Source organism: Camelus dromedarius, chromosome 2, assembly GCF_036321535.1.
Source record: "Camelus dromedarius isolate mCamDro1 chromosome 2, mCamDro1.pat, whole genome shotgun sequence".
Taxonomy (NCBI): Eukaryota; Metazoa; Chordata; class Mammalia; order Artiodactyla; family Camelidae; genus Camelus; species Camelus dromedarius.
In genome coordinates, this window is record NC_087437.1 from 120,708,021 (window position 1) to 120,730,403 (window position 22,383).

General features: G+C 53.9%; 1 protein-coding gene across 3 annotated transcripts in view; it reads left to right on the plus strand.

Moving 5' to 3' along the window:
- AGPAT3 (1-acylglycerol-3-phosphate O-acyltransferase 3) overlaps positions 1-4,304 on the plus strand; it is a 78,631-nt gene extending 74,327 nt beyond the window's left edge. For all 3 annotated transcript variants that reach the window (XM_064476457.1, XM_064476460.1, XM_064476465.1), the window contains 2 exons: positions 1,298-1,496; positions 2,061-4,304. In XM_064476457.1, coding sequence (XP_064332527.1) covers positions 1,298-1,496; positions 2,061-2,149 — 288 coding nt within the window. In that variant the 3' untranslated portion in view covers positions 2,150-4,304. The remainder of the gene's footprint in view (positions 1-1,297; positions 1,497-2,060) is intronic.
- Positions 4,305-22,383: the final 18,079 nt, after the last annotated feature.

Sequence of the window (22,383 nt, forward strand, 5' to 3'; positions counted from 1 at the left end):
GGGAGGACGGGCCCTGGGTGGACCATGTGTGTGCACGTGGGTGGTGCACAGATGGTCCAGAGACACCCTGTCACAAACCTGGTCTAAATCTGCAGCCACGATGTGCTCTCCTGCAGGGCAAGGGCCTGCCTTCTGGTTTGTCAGTGTCCCCCTGGGCCCACCTCACCTGAACAGCCATTGACTGTGAGCCCACTGGGAGGCCCTGTGCCCCCTGTACGGGGGACCACGGTTTCCCACCCAACAGGAGCTCTGGGCGGAGAGGGAGGCCTGGCCCGCGGGCATAGCGTCAGGTGCTCAGATTGGAGACGCCGACTGGGCTTGAAGATGTTCTTGCCCCGCGCCGGGGAGGGCCTTCCAGGTGGCGCAGGGGAGCACTGCGGTCACCCCCAGGAGTCTGCTCCAGTGTAAAGGCCACAGAAAGTTGCCCACCCTGTGCGCCCTGGGTCGGAAGGAGCAGCTGCCTCTCTACAGGCTGGAAGAAGCTGCGAGGCCAGGTGTTTGCCCCAGGTGTTTGCCCCATTTTTAGGTAAAAACCCCCACAACTGTAGAAAATTAAACGCAGAAAATAAAGAAGACAGGTGACATTCCACTGTCCCGAGAAGTTCAGGTCAAGTGGGTGTGCATCTTTCCAACCTTGATCCTATACCAGTACATAGTCACGCATACTTGTCATTTACATGGGATTATGTGGGACTTAACTCCTTTCAGAAAACTGAAAACACGAGTGTATCTCCATGCTCGCTAACATGCTTCTTGGCATGGCTGCAGAGAAACCTGTTATGCTGGGCGTTCTGGTTTTTCAGCTGGCCGCTGCCCAGTGTGGAGCACACGTCGCCATGTCTCTGTTGATGCTCTGCTGTCCTCACCTGCTCCTCCCTCCTTCCATCGTTAGCCACCAGGACACAGAGGAAGGGGAGGTTAAGTAGCTTTCCGTGGGTGACGCAGCTGGCAGGGGTGATGCCTAGACGGCTGAAGTCCCAGCAAGGGGTAGCCGCCGCCCTTGCCTTAAAGTGTGGTGGGGAGAGAAGGGGCCGGCTGGCAGCGCAGTCCCGGGGGTCAGAGGTGTGTGCTGTGCGCCCGGCACTGGCTAATTGTTTTTGTAGGAAACTTGCCGGGTCGAAAGGAATCGTTCAAGCTTTTGGTACAGGCCGCCACGGTTCCCCGCAATGGTCACTCCAACTTCATCTCCCACCTGCAGCAGGCGTGGTCCGTCTAGTCTGTTTATGGGGAGAGTCATTTTTCACTGTCGTGTTATGACAGCAGTATGTGAAGCCACTTTCCCGGTTGCCTCTTCCAGGACGCGCTGCAGGAGATGTACAACCAGAAGGGTGTGTTCCCTGGGGAGCAGTTCAGACCTGCTCGGCGGCCATGGACGCTCCTGAACTTCCTCTCCTGGGCCACGGTTCTCCTGTCTCCTCTCTTCAGTTTCGTCTTGGGGGTCTTCGCCAGTGGATCTCCCCTGCTGATCCTGACGTTCCTGGGGTTTGTCGGGGCAGGTAATGGACGGGAACGCAGGCATGGCTTGAGGTTGGGAGTCCTGTACCGCCGCAGTGGCCTGGCAGCCGGGCTCCCACCTGAGCCTTGCCGGCCGCCAAATGTGGCTCCGGCTGCTCAGACCACAGCCAGATTCTAGGGCCATCTGCCCGCCAGGCATCCATGCAGCAGCGAGGCTAGTGCTCTGAGAGCCGGGTGGGGAGGGCCCTGGGCCACTCGGGTTGCACTTGGGCACTTAGGGGCGGGGGCTGGCGTGATGGTCTGAAGTTTCCCAGGACGTTTTTATTCTCGCAAGGCGGATGGGCACACGGTCTCTCTGGGCACCTGGGTGAGAACTGCACCCCTCCAGGAGCCCACACCCTACCTCCCGCTGGCTGGAGGAGCAGGGGCCTCTGATGCCCCCGGACAGGGTGCATGGCCGGCCGCGTCAGGGAAGACGGAAGAGGGGGAGGGGCCCACAGCCCCAGGGGGAGAGTCTGAGGCCAAAGGTGCAGGCCATCCCGCTTGATTTTCCCAGCTTGACAGCAAAGCAATCCGTCTAACCTCGCCTTTTTCCTATTTTAAAGCTTCCTTTGGAGTCCGCCGACTAATAGGAGTGACTGAAATAGAGAAGGGCTCCAGCTATGGAAACCAAGAGTTTAAGAAAAAGGAATAATTAATGGCTGTGATTGAACACACATAACCTGACGGTGGTATCCAATTAACTCAATTAAAAACAGAACAACACACACAGAGCGGGAAAAAGACACTTAGAAACTATTTTTCTTATTAACTGGTGACTAATATTGACCAATAAAACTTGAGCCAAGAGTAAAGCAGTCGGAAGGCCTGCGGATGGAGACGCCAGCCTCGCCCCTGCGCTTCCCCCGGGAAGCCGGTCTCCGGGGCGTCGCTCTGGGGGGAGGTGGCGCCCGGAGAGCCGTCCGACTCGTCACCTCCGAGAGCGCTGTCTGCCGAGGGAGCCTTCGGTCGCTTTCTCTTCCCACACTTAGATCCCGGTTTGGGTTTTTACCAGTTATCTTGGGAGTTTCCCCCCCTCTCCCCCTGCACCCCCAGCACACTATCTTCAAGGCTCCTCCCGGGCCCCCGGGCCTCAGAGCACCTGCTCGTCCCGATCTGCTGGCACCGTGGCCTCCAGGCGGTGGGCGCGGGGCCCCGGGAGAGTTCTCTGGGCCAGCAGCACACCGAGCGAGCCGGCGGCGGACACGCGCCTCGCCCCGTTGAGCTTCCAGAGCTTCCTTGCCCCTTCCTACCTGAGCCCGCGTGGAAACACCTTCAGTCCGTTTCAAGGCGGATGGAGCCCGAGAACTCGGCGAGGTGCGGCGTCCTCCCGGTGCCCCGGGCGCAGCTCCTCTGTCCCCGGCGACCGTCAGACTCGGGTCCCCCGCCGAGCGCAGGGCGGCCACCCGCACGGAGGCGCTGTGTCCGGGGGTCGGGGGTGGGGGAGCCTCGGCCCGCAGCCTGCAGGACTGTTGACGCTTTTGAGAAGGCAGTGTCACCATCACCCTGTCTTCTGAGGTGGTTGGAAACAGCACGGAGCTCGTCTGCTTTGAGAGGTTATACTTTGACAGTGGACCTGTGGACGGCTGTCAGCGTCCTGACGAAAACGGGAGGTGGTGAGCCCTCCCCACCTCCGCCCCCCTCCCCCCCGGGCAGCTGCATGTGTCCGGGGGGAGGGCCGGCGGCGGCTCCTGCCGCAGGGCTGTCCCCCGAGTGTGCTGACCGCCTGTGCTTGGCGGCACCGCATCCGCACAGCATCCCCGCAGCCTGCCGCCGGGGTGCTCGCCTCTCCTCCCGGAGGGAGGCGCCTCCAGCGCACGCCCGGCGGGGCGGAAGCCCCCGGGGCCGGCCGCCCCGCCCGGCCTCCCTCCGCTGTAGCCCCGCCCCCCGCCCGCATCCGGCTTTCCTCTGAAACTTTACCTTGCTTTTTAAAAGTCACACTCCCCTCATCTTTTTTAGCAAGAGAACGAAAAATAACGGGTGTTATCTCTGATGCACTGTAACCAGCATCCTGAATAGAGGCAGGGTGAACTTTCTAGGGGAAAAAATGGAGGGAAGAGGCATGGAAAAAATTATAAACCAAATTGGAAAAATAATTATGCATTGGTCCTAAGTACGTATTTTGGGGAGGTCTAGGGAAACAGCCCACATCCTTTGTAACGACACTACTGAATTCTGCATTAGTGACCTTGGTGAAGGGACCGAGGTCGCAGGGACGCGAACCACGATTCTGTACTCGCTCAGGAGGGACAGTGGGTGCACACGAGTCCTGGTGAGGTTGAAGGGTAAAACAAACCGGCTTTGAAGTGCTTTTCTTAGACGCGTGCTTCCCTCTGCCACAAAGCACGCCCCTCCAACCCCCCCCCCCCCCCGCATAGCAGAGCCCCTGCGGAAGAGCTGCTCCCACTGCGGTCAGCGCTACCTTAGGTCTCATTTCTCTGCACACGGTGTGCTGTTCATCCGTCTCTCTGTGTGTTTATGTTATTTGCTAGTTCACTAACCCTGCAAATCTTAAAGGAAACAGTTGAAGAGTACTACTGTGCGGGTACATTACCTGGAAAATGCAAAATTAGATCTTTTTACCGTTTAATTAATAGTTCTTGCCTCTGGGATAAGTTCCCTCCCCTTGAAATTAATACCTAATGTGTAAATTCTGTGTGGAGGCAGTGATGAGCTGTGAAGACTCGAGGTAAATGGAGATTGACCACTTCTAATTTTCAAATCTCAGCGACTTCCTTCCCACTGAACGCAGATTAGCTTGTGCACTTGAATACCAAGCTCTTTGACAGCAATAAAAACTACACCATGAATGTTTGGGGTTTTTTTTTTTTTTTTTTTGGAGGGGTAGACTCTGCTTTTCATCCATTTCGGAAGGAAAGGGGGAGAGAAGCTCTCTTCTTTTTTTTTCCCTCAATTAATAAACCACAGAACAGTGCTTTCCTTATTTTTTCTCCTTTACCCCCTCTGCTGCTGGTGATGTCCAGATCAGGCTGAATGCTGGGACAGTTGTGCTGGTCACAGTGGGGAGAGTGTGCTCTAGGTTGAAGTCGCTGGTGCCCTCTACACTAGGTCCTGGGTCAGGAAAGGGGGTCTCTGTGCTGTTTGCTGAGCCTCATTGTGGGAGGGTGTGTGAGCATGGATGTTTGCTGAGCCTCTCTGTTGGAGGAGGGGTCTGCTCAGCCTCTCTGTGGGGTCAGCTCCCCTCCCACTAGAGGTACACAGAGGCGGCCCCAGGCCTTGGGCCCCTCCCAGGAGTGACCAGCAGGCTGAGTTCTGAGCCCAGGGGGCCGCCAACTAGTATTTCTCAGCTCAGGCCCAGGTGCTGTGTTTGGGTTGTGGGCCCTCCCTATGTGTCCAGCAGTCCCCTCTGGGGAGTTCCAGGGGCTTCTAAGGTGACTGTGGCCTTTCCTGGTGACTTTGTGGCAGCCCGCAGCTCCTGTAGACTTCCTGGCCTCCCTCTTCAGGGTCTCTGACAGCATGGTGAGTGGGGACTGCCTCCACCCACGCTGATGAGCAGATGCTGGGGAAAGGCTGCAAACGCCTCTTTACCCGTCTTCTCCCCCAAACTGAGGCTTTGAGAAGGGTTTGAAACGGTTGCCCAATGACGGAATTTTAACCCAAAAGCAAGCAGTGACACAAGTCAGCCAGCCCTTGGTGGCAGTGTACTGGGTGCATGGCCCAGGGGAGGTGCTCCCCAGTCGCCGTCATCCCTCGAGAAGTACAGGGTCAGGTGGAAGGGATGAGCTCTGAGTGCACAGCCCGCCAAGTAATAGCGAGAATCAATGCCATGCGGGCACGTCCGGCAAAGGCAGTGCGGTGTGGCCGGGGGTCCGGCCGGCATCTCCGGCTTGTTTGCCTCCTCACTCCCTGTGCCGTGTACACCGGGGCAGGAGCACTCTCTTACACTGCTTTAGCCACTGCGCCTTGGAGTCACCAGGCTGTGCACATCCAGGTGACCGCCCGCTGTGTCAGATCTGGGGTGGAGAGTGACTCTTCATGCTGCTTTGTCCCTGCCCGAGACACCTAGAGGACACGCGGAACAGAACCTTTCAGCCCGGCTGGTCTGCAGCTGAATTGTTTCACCCTCTGCTGCCGCAACTCGTGCAGCCCCGGCAGGCAACACGGGTCTGTAGGGTCAAGTGGCTGCCACCCTCTGCAGGGTAACCAGGCTTAGGGTTAAAACAGTGGGCCTGACATGCCCACCTGCCTCCCCTCCGGAGCCAGCATGTCCCCGCCCCCGCCCCCGCCCTGCTCCAGTGCTCCAGTGAGTTACTTCCCCGAGCAAAGGCAGGCCTCCCCCCTGCGCCTGGGCCTGGCCAGTGGGGCCAGTCACACTGTCCCGCCTCCTGAGCAGGGCTGCCAGGGCGCAGGTGTGCGGGTCCCACATTCCTGCATTTCAGGGCCAGGGCACAAAAACACAGGGACATTTTAGGTAGGAGATGTCACACTGCTCTGCTTGGTTGAAGGGATGGACACGTGCATTAAGTTTTACCACAAGCACTGGCCGCTGGTTAAGTCAGGGTAATCGGTGGCCTTCTCACAGAACCCTCGGGAAGTCCAGGGACTGGAGCACTTTAGGGAGCCCGGGACATCCCAGAGGCTTGGATGCCAGTGAGCCCATCAGTGGCCCCACACTCTTCTCAAAAACAATTGACTTTGAATCGCTTTGTGATGAAAAGGCCTCTTGGGGTTTTCTTCTTCCGTTAACTTTTCAGTTTCTTAACTTTTTGTTGCAAGAGTATTTGGACAGAGGTTGAGCAGTGAGTGAGATACTGAAGTGCACTGAATTGTATCAAATCCAACCGGGGTGACTTGACGCGATGAAGAAATGCATCCAATCTCCTTGTATTTATTGTCTCAGAATTGTACGTTGTGACAATCAAATGTTACTTGCCCAACTGCCAGGAAATTCAGCTGGCTTCTTAACCATAATGACCGTCAGCAAGTACTGTAACTGTAACGGAAAAGTCTCTCTCTTTGGAAAACCACACGAACCACCGACTCAGACGTGTGGGACAGACGCTGGGTTCTTTTTCTACTGATGCTCTGCCGACCTGATGCTGGCCGGGTTCAAAGAGGGAGACGTTGTATACAGGGTGCGAATGTATTATACGCGTGTTTCCTTTTGTACGCTTCAGTTTTACAATTTTGCTACAGCTTTATGCAGTTGAGGATAGCAGTATTTTTGGTCTCTGGCTTTGGTCTTGGGGGGCGTGGGGGTGCTAACTGAGACCCTAAAAGCCTGTCTCCTGAAAAGCCGGCCGCGATCGCCGTGCTCTGCGCTGGTCTCTGCACACGGCGTGCCTGAGCCTGCCTGTGCGACGGTGTTTTCTAGATAAAACACTGTGGGCGTCATACTTGCTTTTTTAATTGCTGCTGTGAAAGTGAGGGATAAAAATCACACTGCAGGAGGGAGCGGCCGCCTCCTTTTGTCCCTTTGCTTCTGGTCTGCAGAGGGTTTCCCAGGGGAAGGAAGGGCCCTCCGGGCACACACGTCCGGGCCGGGGCCTCGCCTGCGCAGACACTCCGAGGCCACGCGTGTTTCTCCAAGGCTGTCCTGCTGAGGACACTTTCCCAGCCTCTCCCTTGCCCATAAGTTGCTTCTGGAAGGGAAATTGAGACGGAGAGTGATCATCTGGCAAAAGCAAGGGAGAAAACCAGTTGGTGCACAAGGCTGAGGCCCTCTACCTAAAACGGGTCTTGAAAGCCATCGAGGATGAGGTTTTCCAAAGTAGGCATGTATATATCAAAAACTATTTTTTTGTAAAACCAAATTCATTCCGTGGAGAAAACCCAGGAACCCTTTTTCTTCTTTATAGAGGAAAGATCTCTTGTGAGAACCAAGAGCTATTCCAGGGTCTGCTCTGTCTGTCTTGTGAAAATAAACTGAGCTAAAAGAAGCGCGGTGTCCCGTGTGCTCTGGGAGCTGCCCCGGCGGACGCGCCCGGCTGCTGCCCGGCTGCTCAGCGCAGCCCTCCTGAGGCCCGGGAAGGCCGGCCTCCTGATGGTCGCACGTCTCCACGCGGTTTATCTTCAAGTGTACATCCTGAATTCAGAGTGTGGACGGGCCAGCACGCGCCTACAGGCACACACACGGGCCCTGTCCACGGACACACACAGGTGCACACACCCCAGAGAGTGAGGGGGAAGCTCAGGGAGGCCACACAGCCCCATTAGGAGATGGGATGAAACCACAGGCCTGCACCGGGGCCCCCCCTCCCCACACCTCCTCCCAGGGGCGTAAAGCCTGAGGGCACACGTGGTCTAGGCCCCCTGAACAGCCCTGGACTTGAAGAAAGTGCTCCCCAAAGGCCCAAAACTCGGTGAAGAGAGCAAATGGTCGTGTGACAGCTCAGGGAAGTGGGCAATGTCCCTTGCTCCGGGCTCCAGCTCCGTCAGTGAGTGGGGGGACGTGACATGCACAGGAACACTATGCCGAGGGGCGTGTTTTGTGGAAAGCGGGCAGAATACATGGATGGATTGGGTGACAGGTGGGATGGGGCTGGCACTGGGCTCTGCCTGCGGTTGAAGTGATCCCCAATGGTTGGCTTGGAGCTGGACCCCCAAGATCACACTCCTGAAGTCCAGGAGTCCAGCACAGCCCTCAGACTGCCTTCCAGAAAGATGAGTCTCACAGCACAGGGTGTGGGCTCCGTCAGGAGGGGCAAGATCCAGTGCAATCGCAGCCCTGCTCCCTCCTCCGCACCCAGGGCAGGAGCGGACGGGGTTCCAGGCCCTGAACCAGGAGGCTGTGCAGCGCACGGGGTGTCGGGGTACAAGGAGACACTCAGTGGCCCTAAACAGGGGTTGGGGGTCGGGGTGGGGGGGGCTGCCGCCTGTTGCCAGGCAGGTCCATCCTGTTTGTAAAATCTCAGGCCCTTCCAGGGACACATCTGGAGGATGAGGTTCTCCTGCCATCAGCCACCTGGCCCAGACGTGATGCCAGAGATCAGAGACTTACAAGGACTCCAAGTGCTGTCCGTCCCTGGAGTCTGCCCTCGCCCAGGCCGTACACCTGCCCCGAGGGCTCCTCAGCCCCTCCCAGCTCAGTCACTACACAGGGCCAGGAAGCCTCTGGAACATGGCTCCCCCACAGACTGTTTAAACTGTGATCACTCACTGGTAAAGAATTCCAATGCTGTCTCTGATCGCATGGTCGGTCCCACCTGCCCAGGACGCTGTAAGAAACCTGACCCACTGGGCCAGCCCAGGGCCGTGGAAGTACCCTCCACCCTGTGGAAAGTGGGGAGGTAGCTGCCACCTCCAGAGACCCTGCCATCAGGACACAAGCCTGGGGCTACGCTCCTGGTCTCAGGATGCCGTCTTCAAGCCCCAAGACAGCCATCCCTCCTGCTCAGCCCCCTTTTCTGCTGCTTCCAACCAGAAAATCAGGGGTGGAGGCCAACCTGCCATGTCTTCTTCGCTAGTGAAAGATCTGGTGCCGGAGGAGATGGGTGCTGAGGGCCCCAGTGAGGCTCAGTGTTCAGGGGAGTGTGTCCTGCCACAGGGCCACCCCTGGGGTCACACAGGAGGGACTCCGGGTTTGGAAGGGCACCCTACCCTCAGGGAGGTACCTGGGCCAGAACAATTTCCTGGGCCCTCGCTGCCTGTTTCTCTGGGACAGCCCGTGCATCTCCGGGGTCCTCGGGGCTGCGATGGCGCTGAGTCAGGACAGCTGTACGGAACGCAGGTCCTCCTGCTGGGTCAGTCTCCTAGACGCACGCTAGAATCTGATGACTGCCTAGCTGGGGCGGGGACTGAAGGAGCGGGAAACAAGCCCCCACCCACCCAGACCACGCAGCAGAGGGCCCCAGGGGGGAAATCCGCTTTACTACCCCGAACAACACTGTTCCCTCTTTTAGACTCTTTGAAATGCCTTTTCCTGCCCTGAGCCCAAGGGGATTCTGACTTCTGTCACAATCACTGGTTAGGAGATCAGCGGTGGGCTCTCCCCAGGTCTCCAGGAGGCTCCTCTCGCTGGTAGGATGCAGGCAACCCGTGAGGACTCGGGGCGACCTTCCTGCTGGTCCCAGAACACACACACAGAAACGGTCGCTCCCCCACCCCAGGCGGGCACTGAAAAACGGTCTGAAGGTTGAAGGCCACCCTCGTTCAGGGCCTGGTAGCCGGCAGAGTGGACCCCTCGAAGAGGGGGCCGTCTGGGTCTCCAGGGTTGGGGGAGGTGGGAGGGGGGCTGGGAAAGGGACCTTGGGTCTCAATCAACAGCTGGTTCCCAGGTCCCGGGGGCCTGCAGAGCACAGCTGGTTACCCCACGCCACCTGGAGAGGCAGGAGCGCTGGCTGCGTGCTCGCTCATCTGCTCTGGCTGGGCCTGTGTTACCAGCTCCCTCCCAGCCAGAAAGCGACAAAGACAGGTTCTGCCCTTTAGGAGCAGGTAGTGGAGGGGCTGCCCCCGGAGTGGGCAGCGGCTGCCCAAGGCCCCAAATGGAGGATGCAAGGAGCAGCCGGCTCTGACCCCCGCCAAAGACAAACAAAGCCAGACCCCAGTCAGAGGCGGCAAAGGCAGGTTTCTTCCATGACAGCTGCTGCAGGAAGCTGAGCCCAGCATCCCCAGACCCGGGCAGGAGGCTCTCGGAAGGCGGGCGCCCTGGAGGGGAGGCACAAGGGTGAGGTGGGGGCCACGTGACCAGGCCACCCGGGTGGGCTAACTGGACGTGCCCAGAGGTACCCTGAGGGCAGGAGGCAGTGGTGCACTGAGCAAGGCGCCAGAGGTTGGGCCCTGACCTCCCCAGGGACGGGACGGGGAGAGAGTGAGTGTCTGCTCCCTGGTCCTGGAGAGACGGCCCTGGGCGGGGAGAGGTACGTCTGAAGGGCAGAGAAGGACTCATCACCAGGAGTGGCCAAGGTAACTGCTCTGAGAGGGGCCCCTGCCTGTCACCAGGTCTGGGCTGGGACGAGCAGGAAATTCACCTGGCAGCACTGAGCATGTTGAGGGGCCCGGGGTGGCCCCAGGGCAGCGCCTTGAACAGGCAGGTGCTACAGCTGGTCAGTCTCACAGTCTCTAGGATCTGATGACTGCCCTTAAGGGTTTGGAAGGAGCCCTTTGTTCCAGAGTCTTTGCAGATGTCACCCCCCTGCAGGAGGAGCTAGGGGGACACATGCCAGCTTCCCTGCCCCTCACCCCCCAGACATCTTGGCTGCTCCTGGTGTGGCCCCAAGGGGCCCAGAGCCCCTGAAGCTGGGGTCAAGAGAACTGGAGAGCAAAGGAGAGCCATCCTGCACAGAAGCTGCCAGAACTTGGGAGGGTCCTGGAGGGTGGCAGGCCAGTGACTTTCGAAGGGGAATCTCACAATGACACTGGAAGTCCCCAGCAGCGCATGACCCGTGTATCACTCTACGGGAACTGTTCCAAAGGCCTGGGGTGGGAGGGTGAGGGATGAGTGGGGTGGTTTTGAAAGGAAGCCCCAAGATGAACTTTCAGAAGGAAAAACAGCTTAAGGAAAAACAGAGCACCACCAACAAAGTGACCATTTAACCAAGTGTCTGAAACATACCGAAAGACATCAAGAACAGTGAAATAGACGCCCAGGTGCCTGTCCCCAAACACTGCAGCCTCACGCGTCTCACCCATCCTGCCCAGTGGCCTTGTGCATTTATCCCTAAACAGTAACAGCTGAGACTTCCATGGTGATCTTGTGGGCCTGGCCCTGTTCTGGGCAATTCACAGGGGTACTTGCTTAAGGTCACATCAACCCAGGAGGAAACACTAACACGCAGAGAGTGACAGCGGAGAGAGCGTGGCCAGCCAGCGGTCAGCCTGGACCCGCCGCCTCTGCCCTCCCCCACGGCCCTGCAGGGTGTTATCCAGGTGGGCGGGATGGGGAGCGCATGGAGCGGTCACTCTGCTTCTTGTTTGTCTCTTTCAGTGTTCTGGGGGGAGGGGGTGATCATGCAGGCGGTGCAGTCCATCCTTGCCACCCCATCACGCTTCCTTGGGTGACCATCTCGAGTCCGTCCATTGCCCAGTTGGACCTACAGGTGTCCCGTGTTTGGCTGCAGTGCTCTGTGCCGCTGTGACTCTCCCGTCCACGTTCCTCTGTGCTCTGGTCCTGCTCTGGTCGGGCGCACGTTTGCAGCGGGAATGGGTGCATCTGGGGAGGAGGAGGCCCTGCTTTCTCGGGTCCTACCTTTGTCTCCCCAGGCAAGTGCGTTGCCGCACACCCCGCTGCGCGCAGGGGTCTGAGTGGTTCAGCCCTCGCCTGGCTGCGGGCGCTTCCTCCGCAGGGCTGTGGGGACATCCCTTGGTCTGCCGTGGTGTTGCCGGCCTTTTCTTTCTGATTCCTAAGCATTCTCTATATACGTCATACGCACGGATTTGGGGTTGATTTTACACATTATCAAAGCCTTCCCGTTTCTGGTTTGTTCTTCCCTTTACGTTTGTGTCTCTGATGTGTAGAACTTTCTCGTTTAATGGCTCTGCGCGCACGCCCTGTCTCCTCTGTGCTTTGTGCACTCTGTGTCTCGCTACGAAACCCTTTCCCTTCTTGAAGTCACAGCCGGTTCGCTTACATTTTGTTCTGAAAACCGTAACGTTTACTTTTCATTTGGGACTTTCGTCCACCTGGAGCTAAGTTGGAGGTGGTGTGGGAAACAGAATTAAATATCCCGTTTTATTTCAGTTACACTTTCTGCCTGGGGAACAGGTTGTCTTAGGACCTCTTTGCGGGGGGTGATTAGATTTATTTATTTGTTTGTTTATTTTTAACGGAGGTGCTGGGGATTGAACCCAGGACTGTGCATGCTAAGCACGCGCTCTACCCCTGAGCTGTACCCTCCTCCCAATCTAATGTCAACATAGCTACATATTACTTTTTTTTGCTTAGTGTATAATTTTTCCTTTCTTTTAACCTCTCTGTGTCCTTATATTTGGGAGTTTGTCTCTTATATCTCTTGCAAACAACATGTACTGGTCAATTTTGGTTTTAATCCAGTAAGAAAATAAATGCCTTTCAACCAGTGAGCTTCATGGGTTTTAGGACTCACTTTATTTTTACCACTTTTCAGCATTTTCTGTCTCTTTCTGCCTTCCGGTTAAGCTTCCTTCCCCAACTCTCCCTCCTCTACAAGGTATTTTTATTCTTTGAGTGGCTACTCTTAACACACATTCTTAACGTGATTCGTCCTGAGGTTCAGGGGCACGTTTGCCTCTCCTTCCAACCAATGCAGGAGCTTAAGTCAGTGTTCGGGGTGGGGCGGGGGGCTACAGCTCAGTGGTAGAGCACATGCTTAGCGTGCACAGGATCCTGAGCTCAAAAATAAACCCAATTACCCCCCCAAAACAAAAAAACAAAAAATAGTTTTTTAAAAAAAGTGTTCACACCTGCTCACCCCTGAATACTTCCCAGCATTTGAGGTCTTTCCCGTTTTTACACCCAAAGTCACTGTTGCTATTTTCACAGATTTTGCTTCCAGTTTTGCTTCTGGCAATGGACTAGCGAGCCGAGCCGCCTAGACAGCACCCCACAGCACCACCACAAGCCACGTCTCCCTCCGTCCGAAGGTCCGGCCCGGGCAGCTCTCTAACCTCTGCCCACTGCCTTCGGGCTGCGGCGCGGCGGTGCGTTTCCACTGTGCAGTCACACTGGGCTGAGCCACTCAAGAATCAGACCTACGATGCTCCCTCTAGCAGCCCCTCGGGACTTAGGGAGCACCCCCAAGGGGCCAAGGGGGGCTGGGGGGGGGTCAGGTGACAGAGGCAAGACGAGGGTCTGGACCACGGTCTGTGTAACTTCTCGTGCTCGAGCTTGGTCCCAAATGTCCCATTTCCATCATCCAACAGACCGTGCTGCGCCCACCCACCCTTGTCTTTGTTGCAGAAACTCTTATACATCCTGGCTCCTCCCTGCCTCTTTGGAGCCGTCCCTTAGATCTGTCTGAGAGGCCGCCTACCCGGGCTCGAGTCCTCAGGAAATCCACAGAAGAAAATGTCACTCTCAACTCGCAGGCTGTGCAATTTGTTTTAGTTGGCACTGTGATGACAGTGCCCCATGTTAGCACATCCCCACTGCCTCGGTGAAGAGTGTGGGAGCCTCTGACCTCCCTGGGTCCACTAGTCAGATGGCGGGTTCTCTGGTTGTACAGAGAACCTGATCCAGCTTTTCCCCTCCTGAGCTGTCTGGCCCCTGCCCTTACCACTCCACTGAGGCAGTTCTGTGCTCCATCGGCTATGTGGTGTCTCCACGACAACGACTCAGGGACCACCTCCACAGCAGGGCAGGGCCGCTCCGTGCACCTTTCCCAGCTCGTCAGCAATCCCGGCCTGGGATCACCTGCGGGACACCTGACTCAGGTGGGGTCTCGCAGGTCTCCGGGTACAGGGTCGGGGTGGGGGAGACACTCTCCCTCGCAAGGGAGAGGGAGGCTGCTTCTGCTGGCCCGGAGGGCGGGGAATTTGGAGCTGGAGATTTGCGGGCTTGTCTAGTAAGATTGTCCCTCCTGAGTCTCTCCTGAGTCCCATTCCGACCGCATGCCTCGTCCTCTGCAAAGGAGACCCGTCAAGGTCACAGGACTGCCTTGCGGCTCTGCCTTCCTCATGATTCAGGTGACCACAATCCCAATTTTCCTGAGACAGTCCTGGGTTTAACCCTGGAAGTCCCACATTCTGGAAACAAAACCCTTCAGTCTCAGGCAGTTGTCACGGGACAGTAAGTCACCAGCTTACAGTCAGATCCTGGGCCTGATTTTCAGCGCAGGCTGATGACAAGTGGGGTGACTATCAGGGACAGAACCCAGAGCCACCTGAAACCAAGCCCCAGCTGGAACCATCGTCATTTAAATCAAGGAAACGTCTCTTAAATAACACTGTCTTCAAATAAGGGGAACTTGAGGACCCCAAGAGTGAGCAATAGGTGGTTTCATTTACTTTAAAAATGCAGAATTAGGAATTAACTAATGGACAGGGAGTGAGGTTGGGTCACTGAAGACCTGAGGTTAAACTCATCTGGGGGACTCTCCTGTGTCCCGGGCCCTGCGCTCCTCTCACTGATAGGCTGAGTTTCCAGCAAGGATTCAGAAGTCATCTGGGGACACAGACAGGGCAAATAGAAACACAGGGGCCTATTCTCAGTGGTCACACTGTGGTCCTGCCCGGAGGCCTTCATGGGTGGAGGTGTGCCCACATCCTGCAGCCCCCCACCCCTGGCCTTCCTGCCATCCAGCTGGAGCCTCCATTGCCACACAACCCACTTAGAGGCTGGCCCAGATGACTGGCCACTTAACAATGCATGACCTGGGCTCCAGCCAGGTGCAGGTGGCCCAGGGAGGATGGAACTCCGCAGTCTGTCCAGCAGGGCCGGGGGCCCTGGAACAGCATCTGCTTTACGTCTCCCGGGGCGAATGCTCCGCCCTGAGCTTTGTCACAGGCTTCTCCTGTCCTGGGGCTTGTCTGTAGCCTAGCAGGCGTCAGGGCCTGCACACGCACAGAGCATCAGGACAGAGCCCAGGCTGCGAGGGTGAGGCTGCTGTGTGTGGCCTGTCTCCTGCTCAAAGGCACCAAAGCGCGTCAGCAACCCACACGGGTGGTTTCCATCTTCCGCGCTCTGAGCGTACCGGCCCCAGCGCAGGCTGCGGGGTCTGACACTCCAACCCTGCAGGCCGTGGTTCGGGGGACCCCAGTGGATTTGGATCGCAGCTCCCAGGCCGACAGGGAGGGGCTGTCGCTGTGCCTCTCAGGTTCCAGAGTGGCCCCTGGTTTGAGTCCAGCCTCCCCTTGCAGGACTGCTGTGACCATCACCGGCCAGAGCACCTGCTGTCCCCTCAGGGCCCCAGCGAGCCATGCTCTTCACCCAAGCCCACGGATGGCACTGTGTCTGAGTCCTTAGTCATCACAGAGCAGAGCCCACACTCTGGGGTCTGTGACTCACGGCACTGGCTGCAAGTGACAGGGACATGCTAACGGTGACCTAAACCGGGAGTAGTTTGCCCACAGTGAGAACACAGCCAGGTCCGTGCTGACCTGCTCTGCAGCCGGCCAAGGCCAAGGCCAGAGCCTGCACCTCCCTGGCCAGCGTGTCATCTGCCTCGGCCACCCCGGCTGGAAGGCGGCTGGCAATGTGCATGCTTGGCTTTCTAGCATCCAAGGTGGAGGCGGGGACAGGGCAGCTAGGGTGTCAGCCAGCTGCCCCCCAGCCTGCAGAAAGCCCTGCACTTGCGTTGGGCTGCCCGGGGTGGGGGGCCAGCTTTAGGAGCCCAGGGCGCCGGGGCTGAGCCTCCAGCCGTGGAAGTGGGTCCCAAGCGCACTGGCTGGCGAGGTATTTGGGAAGTGAGGGGCCTGTGGGCCCAGGACCCTCTGGTAAGTGACTGCAGTGACAGCTACCCGAGAAAGACGGGCCTGCAGCAGGTGCCCTGGTCAACACACATCATCCTCCAGGGACACAGGGGCCCAGCCTCTGAGAAAAGGGCCTGCCTGCTCTTAGAGAAAGTCTCTAAGGCATTTCTATTTTTTTTTCTTTTTTCAATTGTTGTTACCTATTTAAAAAAATTTTTTTATTGAAGTGTAGTCAGTTTACAATGTTGTGTCAATTTCTGGTGTACAGCACAGTGTTTCAGTCATACATGTACACACATATATTTGTTTTCAGATTCTTTTTCAGTACAGGTTACTACAACATACTGAATACAGTTCCCTGTGCTGTACAGAAGAAACGTGTTGTTTTTCTATTTTATATATAGTAGTTTGTACCTGCAAATCCCAAACTCCTAATTTATCCCTTCCCTCCCCCTTTCCCTGACTGGTAACCATAGTTTATTTCCTATGTCTGTGAGTCTGTTTCTGTTTTGTAAATAAGTTCATTTGAAGACATCTCTTAATTATAAAGAACCTCGAACTCATCTGGTTTTATTGGTAGGATGTCTGACTGTGTATAAAGTTCAGGTGAGAAAAATCATTCCCAGGAGGGTTCTTAAGTGATAGGAAAGATTAATTTCCGTCTGTTTAGTTTCTCTGAGTAGTTAATGCATCCACTGTATAACCCGGTGTGCGTGGAGGGGTCCCGGTCTCCTCGGACCTGCCCACGTGTCTCCCTCCCCGACTCCCTGTGTGCGGGCAGGCCCGGCGGCCACGTGTCTCCTCTGCATAGTGCTGTGAAGACGCTGGCATTTCGAGGGACACTGCCAGTTCGTCCCCGGCCCCAGATGCTGCTGCCTCTAAGCCTCCGCCAGCAGCAAGCGTGAGACCCACTTCCTGCTAAGTCCCCCATTCAGTGTGTCGTCAGACCTGGATTTCTGCTGATTTGATGGGTGTGTGATCACAGAAGATTTTCACTGGCCTCTGGGTTCCTTGTACAGAGCTTCTGCGACCCTTGTAAATTCCTCAGTGACAAGAGAACTAGGAGCATCTTTTGTCCTAGAGAGGTGACTTGGGGGATGAGGGGGTGGGGAGGGATGGGCGGGGGGCTCCTGGATGGGGGCCAGTCTCAGCAGGAAGAGCAAGGCTGGATTAGAAGCTTGGAACTTTCAGCCCCGCCTCCCATTCTCTTGAAAAAGAGGGGCTGGAAGTGGAGTTAATAACCCACCATGCCTCTGTGAGGAAGCTTCCACGCAATCCCACTGGCAGCGGTTCAGAGAGCTTCCAGGCTGGTCAACACATCCCCGTCCCAGGAGGGGACACACCCCAGCTCCACAGGGCCCGAAGCCTCTGGACGTGGGCCCTCCCAGCCGTGGCCCTGCGCATCTCCTCCTCCGTCCTCTGCGTCCTTCATCATGTCCTTTACTAAACTGGTAAAGGCGTTCCCCCAGTTCTGTGAGCCAATCCAGCAAACCAACTGGACCCAGGAGGGGCCACGCAAGCCTCCGATTTGCAGCCAAGTCGGACAGGAGTCGTGGGTCACCTGGGGAATGGGTGCGGTTCCTGTCTTACCTCTTTTTATTGGGTTATTCTTATTCCTCTTGATTTTTAGGAGCTCTTTATGTATCATATATTAGGAAGATTAATCCTTTGTGATATGTTACCATTTTTTTTCAACTTGTCTTTTGGTATTTTTTTTCCAGGCACATGTTTTAATTTTTATGCAAATTCATCCACCTTTTATTGTTTGGTCTCTGGATTTTGACACATATTAGAAAGGTCTTCTGCACTCCAGGATCATTAAGAAATTTGTTGTGTTTTTGTCTAAAAATTTCACGGTTTCACTTTCTACATGTAAATCTTTGATCTCCCTGAGGCGAGGATTTAATCCGATCACTTTCTAGTTGGGTACTTAGCTGTCCCAACACAATTTATTAATGTCTTTTTTTTAAATAGACTTTATTCTTTTAGAGCAGTTTCAGATTCACAACAGAGTTGAGCAGAAAATACAGAGTTCACCCATAGCCCTCCCCACCCACGCATATATACTCGCCTACCCTCAGCATCCCTCATCAGTGTGGCATATTTGGTACAATTGATGAACCAACATGGGCACATTATTATCAACCGAAGTCCACGGTTTACATGAGGGTTCACGCTTGATGTTGTACGTTCTATGGGTTTTGATAAATGCGTAATGACATGTAGCTGCTGCTATAGTATCATACAGAATAGTTTAATCGCCCTAAAAACCCCTTGTGCTCCATCTATTCACCCCTCCCTCCCTCTCCCCAGACCCCTGGAAACCATGATCTTTTTATTGTTTCTGTAGATGTGCCTTTTCCAGAAGGTCCTTTGGCTGGAATCGTACAGTTTGTAGCCTCTTCAGACTGGCTTCTTTCATTTAGTAATAGGTCTTTTAAATTTCTTCTATGTCTTTAATGGCTTAATAGATCTTTTTTTACTGCACATATATTTTTTAATTTACATATATGTACTGTTTATTCTTTTCAAGAACGTTTAGAGCTTTAGCTTTTTAAACTTACATAGTTATCAAAGAAATAAAGCCAACCAGAAAATAAGAATTCATTCAGAAAGATACATACACCCTGCTACTAAGAGCAAGATTATTTATAATTGCCAAGAAATGGCAGCATCCTAAGTGCACATCAATAGTTGAATAGACAATGGAGATGCAGCACATGTATATGCAATGGAATACAACTCACCCATAAAAAAGAGGGATACTTTGCCATTTGTGGCCCTTCATTCATTCATTTTTTTCTTTCACTTCAAAAACCAGAATTTTATAACTGGCAGAGACGTTTCTGTTACATCAAAAACAACAGAATACCTAGAAATAAACTTAACCAAGGAGGTTACCTGTATTCTGAAAACCGAAATGACACAAAGAAATGGAGAGCTTTCTTGTGCTCTTGGATTGGAAGAATCAACACTATCAAAATGGCCACACTGCCCAAAGCAATCCAGACCCAATGCAACCCCCACCAAAATACTCACGACACTCCTCACAGAACTAGAACAAACAATTCCAGAATTTATAAGGAACCACAAAAGACCCCCAACAGCCAAAGCAATCTTATGTTGACCTCTTTTTTTTTTTTTTCTCTTTCTTCTTTCTGTTCTCTTTTCTTGTGGTTTGATGACTTAGAGAAGGTCCTTCAACATTTGTTGTAAAGCTGGCTTGGTGGTACTGAAATCTTGTAGCTTTTGTTTATCTGTGAAGCTCTTGATTTCTCCCTCAAGTCTGAAGGAGAGCCTTGCTGGACAGAGTGTTCTTGGTTGTAGGTTTCCCCCTTGCATCACTTTAAATATACCGTGCCACTCCCTTCTGGCCTGCAGAGTTTCTGCTGAAAACTCAGCTGATAACCTTGTGGGAGTTCCCTTGTATGTTATTTGTTGCTTTTCTCTTGCTAATTTTAATATTTTCTCCTTATTCTTAATTGCTGTCAATTTGATGACTGTGTGCCTTGGTGTGCTCCTCTTTGAGCTGATCCTGTGTGGAACTCTCTGCGCTTCCAGGACTTGGGTGACTGTTTCCTTTCCCAAGCTGGGGAAGTTTTCGGTTACTATCTCTCCAAAAATTTTCTCAGGTCCTTTCTTCTCTTTCTGGGACCCCTTGATGTGAATATTAGTGCGCTTCATGTTGTTCTAGAGTTCTCTTAAATTATCCTCATTCCTTTTTTTCTTTTTTTCTTTTTTCTGTTCTGCAGCAGTGATTTCCGCTAGTCTGTCTTCCAGCTCACTGATCTGTTCTTCTGCCTCATTTAGTCTGTTCTTGGTTCCTTCTGGTGTGTTGTCCATTTCAGTGATTTTATTCTTCAGCTCTGTTTGGGTATTCTTTATATTTTCCAACTCTGCTAAAAACTTCACTCTGTGCGTCTATACTCCTCTTGAGTTCTCTGAACATCTTGGCCATCATTACTTTAAACTCTTTCTCAGATGAATTACCTATCTCCTCATCACTTATTTCTTCTTCTGGGATTTTAGCTTGTGCCTTGGCCTGGGAGATACTCCTCTACCACCTCATATTGTCCATCTTTCTGTGTGTTTGTGGATTTCCTTCCACAGACTTTGGGATTATTATTTTCTTATTTCTAGCGTCTGCCCTGGTGGATGAGGCTGGACTAGAGGCTTATGCAGGTTTTCTGACAGGAGGAGCCAGCGCCTGCCCGCTGCTGGGTGAAGCTTGGTCCTGGACCTCTAGTGGGTAGGGCTGTGTCTAGAGGCCTCTGTGGCTCAGGAAGTCTGCTGATGGGTGGGGCTGTGTTCCCACTCTATATTGTTTGGCCTGAGGCTTCCCTATAGGCTGTTGGGTGGGGCTCGGTCTTGGTGCTGATGATCCAGTCAAGATCCTCAGCCTCCAGGAAAGCTCATGTAGATTAACACTCCTGGAATGTCCACCACCAGCTTTTATGTCCCCTGAGTGAGCCGCAGCCATCCCCCATGTCCCTAGGAGACCCTCCAAATCCAGCAGGCAGGCCTGGCTCAGGTTCCTATGAAATCACTGCCTCTGCCCTTGGACCCGGTGCACGTGAGTTTCCGTGTACACTTCTCAAGCGAATGGAGTCTCCATTTCCCCTTGTCCCATGAGGCTCCCAGAGCCAAGCCCCCCTGGCCTTCAAAACCAGATGTCCTGGGGTCTCCTTCTCTCCCCAGTGCCGGGACCCGAGCTGGGGAGCCCGACGTGGGGCTCAGAGCTCTCACCCCTGCGGGAGGGCCTCTGTGACTGAACTGTCCTTCGGCTTGTGGGTCGCCCCTCCTGGGGCTTGGGGCCCCATTGTATCGCGAGCACGCCCCTCCCACTGTCCTGCTGTGGTTCCCTCTTTGTTTCCAGTTGCAGAAGGTCTTTTTTGCTAGGTTCCAGTCTTTTCTCGATGGTCGTTCAGCATTCAGTTGTGGTCTCGTTGTCGCGAGGCGAGGCGAGCGCTGGTCCTACCGCTCCGCCGTCCTGACGGAACTCTGCCGACGCCTTTACGGCGGCTCTTTTTCAAGTCTCTGATGAGCTCCCCCAAAGCCCCGTCACGCTGGCAGTGACTCTGTTTGAGAAGGAGGTCCCAAGTGGACAATGGCGATGAGCGCTCTCCTTTCAGTGGCTGGATTCAGTGGGGAAAGTACGCGTGAGACCCTCAGCGTGGGTTAAGTGCGGACACACGGAACCGCAGAAGTCAGCGCGCCGGGGCAGGAGCACAGCCACACGGCCACACGTCGCCTGGGCGGGCGTGGGCAGGGGGCAGCGGGCACGGAGCGAACAGGAAAGTCTCTCTGTCTTGTTGCACGAATTTGGCCCTGCTCCTGAAAATCGTTATAAAAAGAACAGAAATACAATTTTGGCTTCTTTATTCAGTGCCTCTCAGTCCCTCCTCGTACTTCCACATGATCTTCATTGAGGTCCATTTTTACACCCTTTGATTTGAAATTCCAACTTTATCACATACTAAGTTCCCATGTGTCTGGGGGTCTATTTCTGATTCTCAGGCTTTGTCCCGCTGGTCTGTTGGTGGCTGTCCCTCCCACTCAAGGGGGACAGCCACCAAGGCCTCGCGGAGCACTTTCCAAGCCAGTAGGAGACTTACTCTTCCTTTTCAGGGTTTATTCTTTCGTATCATTTTTGAAATCAGCTTTTCTAGAAACAGAAATGTAAGCCTGTTGGTACTTCTGACTGTAAGGCTTGCGTTAAACTTATAAATCAACCCAGGCAGAGCCGGCGCGCCCATGATACTGCGTGGCCCCAGCCAGCAGCATGGCTTGTATTTTCATTTGTGCAAGTCCGCTTTGGGGTCTTGGACTGTTTTCCTCAGGCATGTTTTACACGTTACTTGTTACACATATTCACGGATTCTTCATCTTTTTTGCTGTTATTATTGTGGGATCCTCTCTCCTGTATCTTCTATGTGGTCAGACATACGCACTACCTACTGATCACTATGTGGAATCAATATAATTAATATTGTATATCAATTTATGTAGATTACAATTCACGTTATATTACAATGTGTTATATAATAATATATGATTGTTTAATAATATATAATTTATTTATAAATATTACTAATTTTAATATTATTTACATTTTAATAATATAAGTAACCTGCTAGGTTCTCTTACTTTCTGTGCTCATTTAAAATAGATTCTTTATTGAACCTGATTTCCAAAGTAATGACTGTTTTTATGCCTCCAATTTCTCTGTCTTGTCTAATTGCACTGACCAGTATCTAGTTCAATATTAAATAGGGGTAACGGTGTTGGAAATCCTGTCCTGCTTCTGACTTTCATGGGAATAACTCCAGCGTCCCCTCGCTATGTGTGATGCCGACTTTGGGGGTGGTGCTCGCACAAGGGTAATTTTATATCTGTGGCTATGGTAAAGAAGACTCCATCAATTCCCATTTTATTGAGCATTTTTTAAAATTCCAGAATGACTGTTGAGTTTGGGAAGCACCTTCTCTGGATTAATAGAGATAATCACAAGGATTTTATCCTTAAACCTATGAATCTGGCGGGTTACAAGAATAGGTCTCTAACGTTAACTTGCCTTTTTGCTTTTGCTTCCAACTCCGCTTG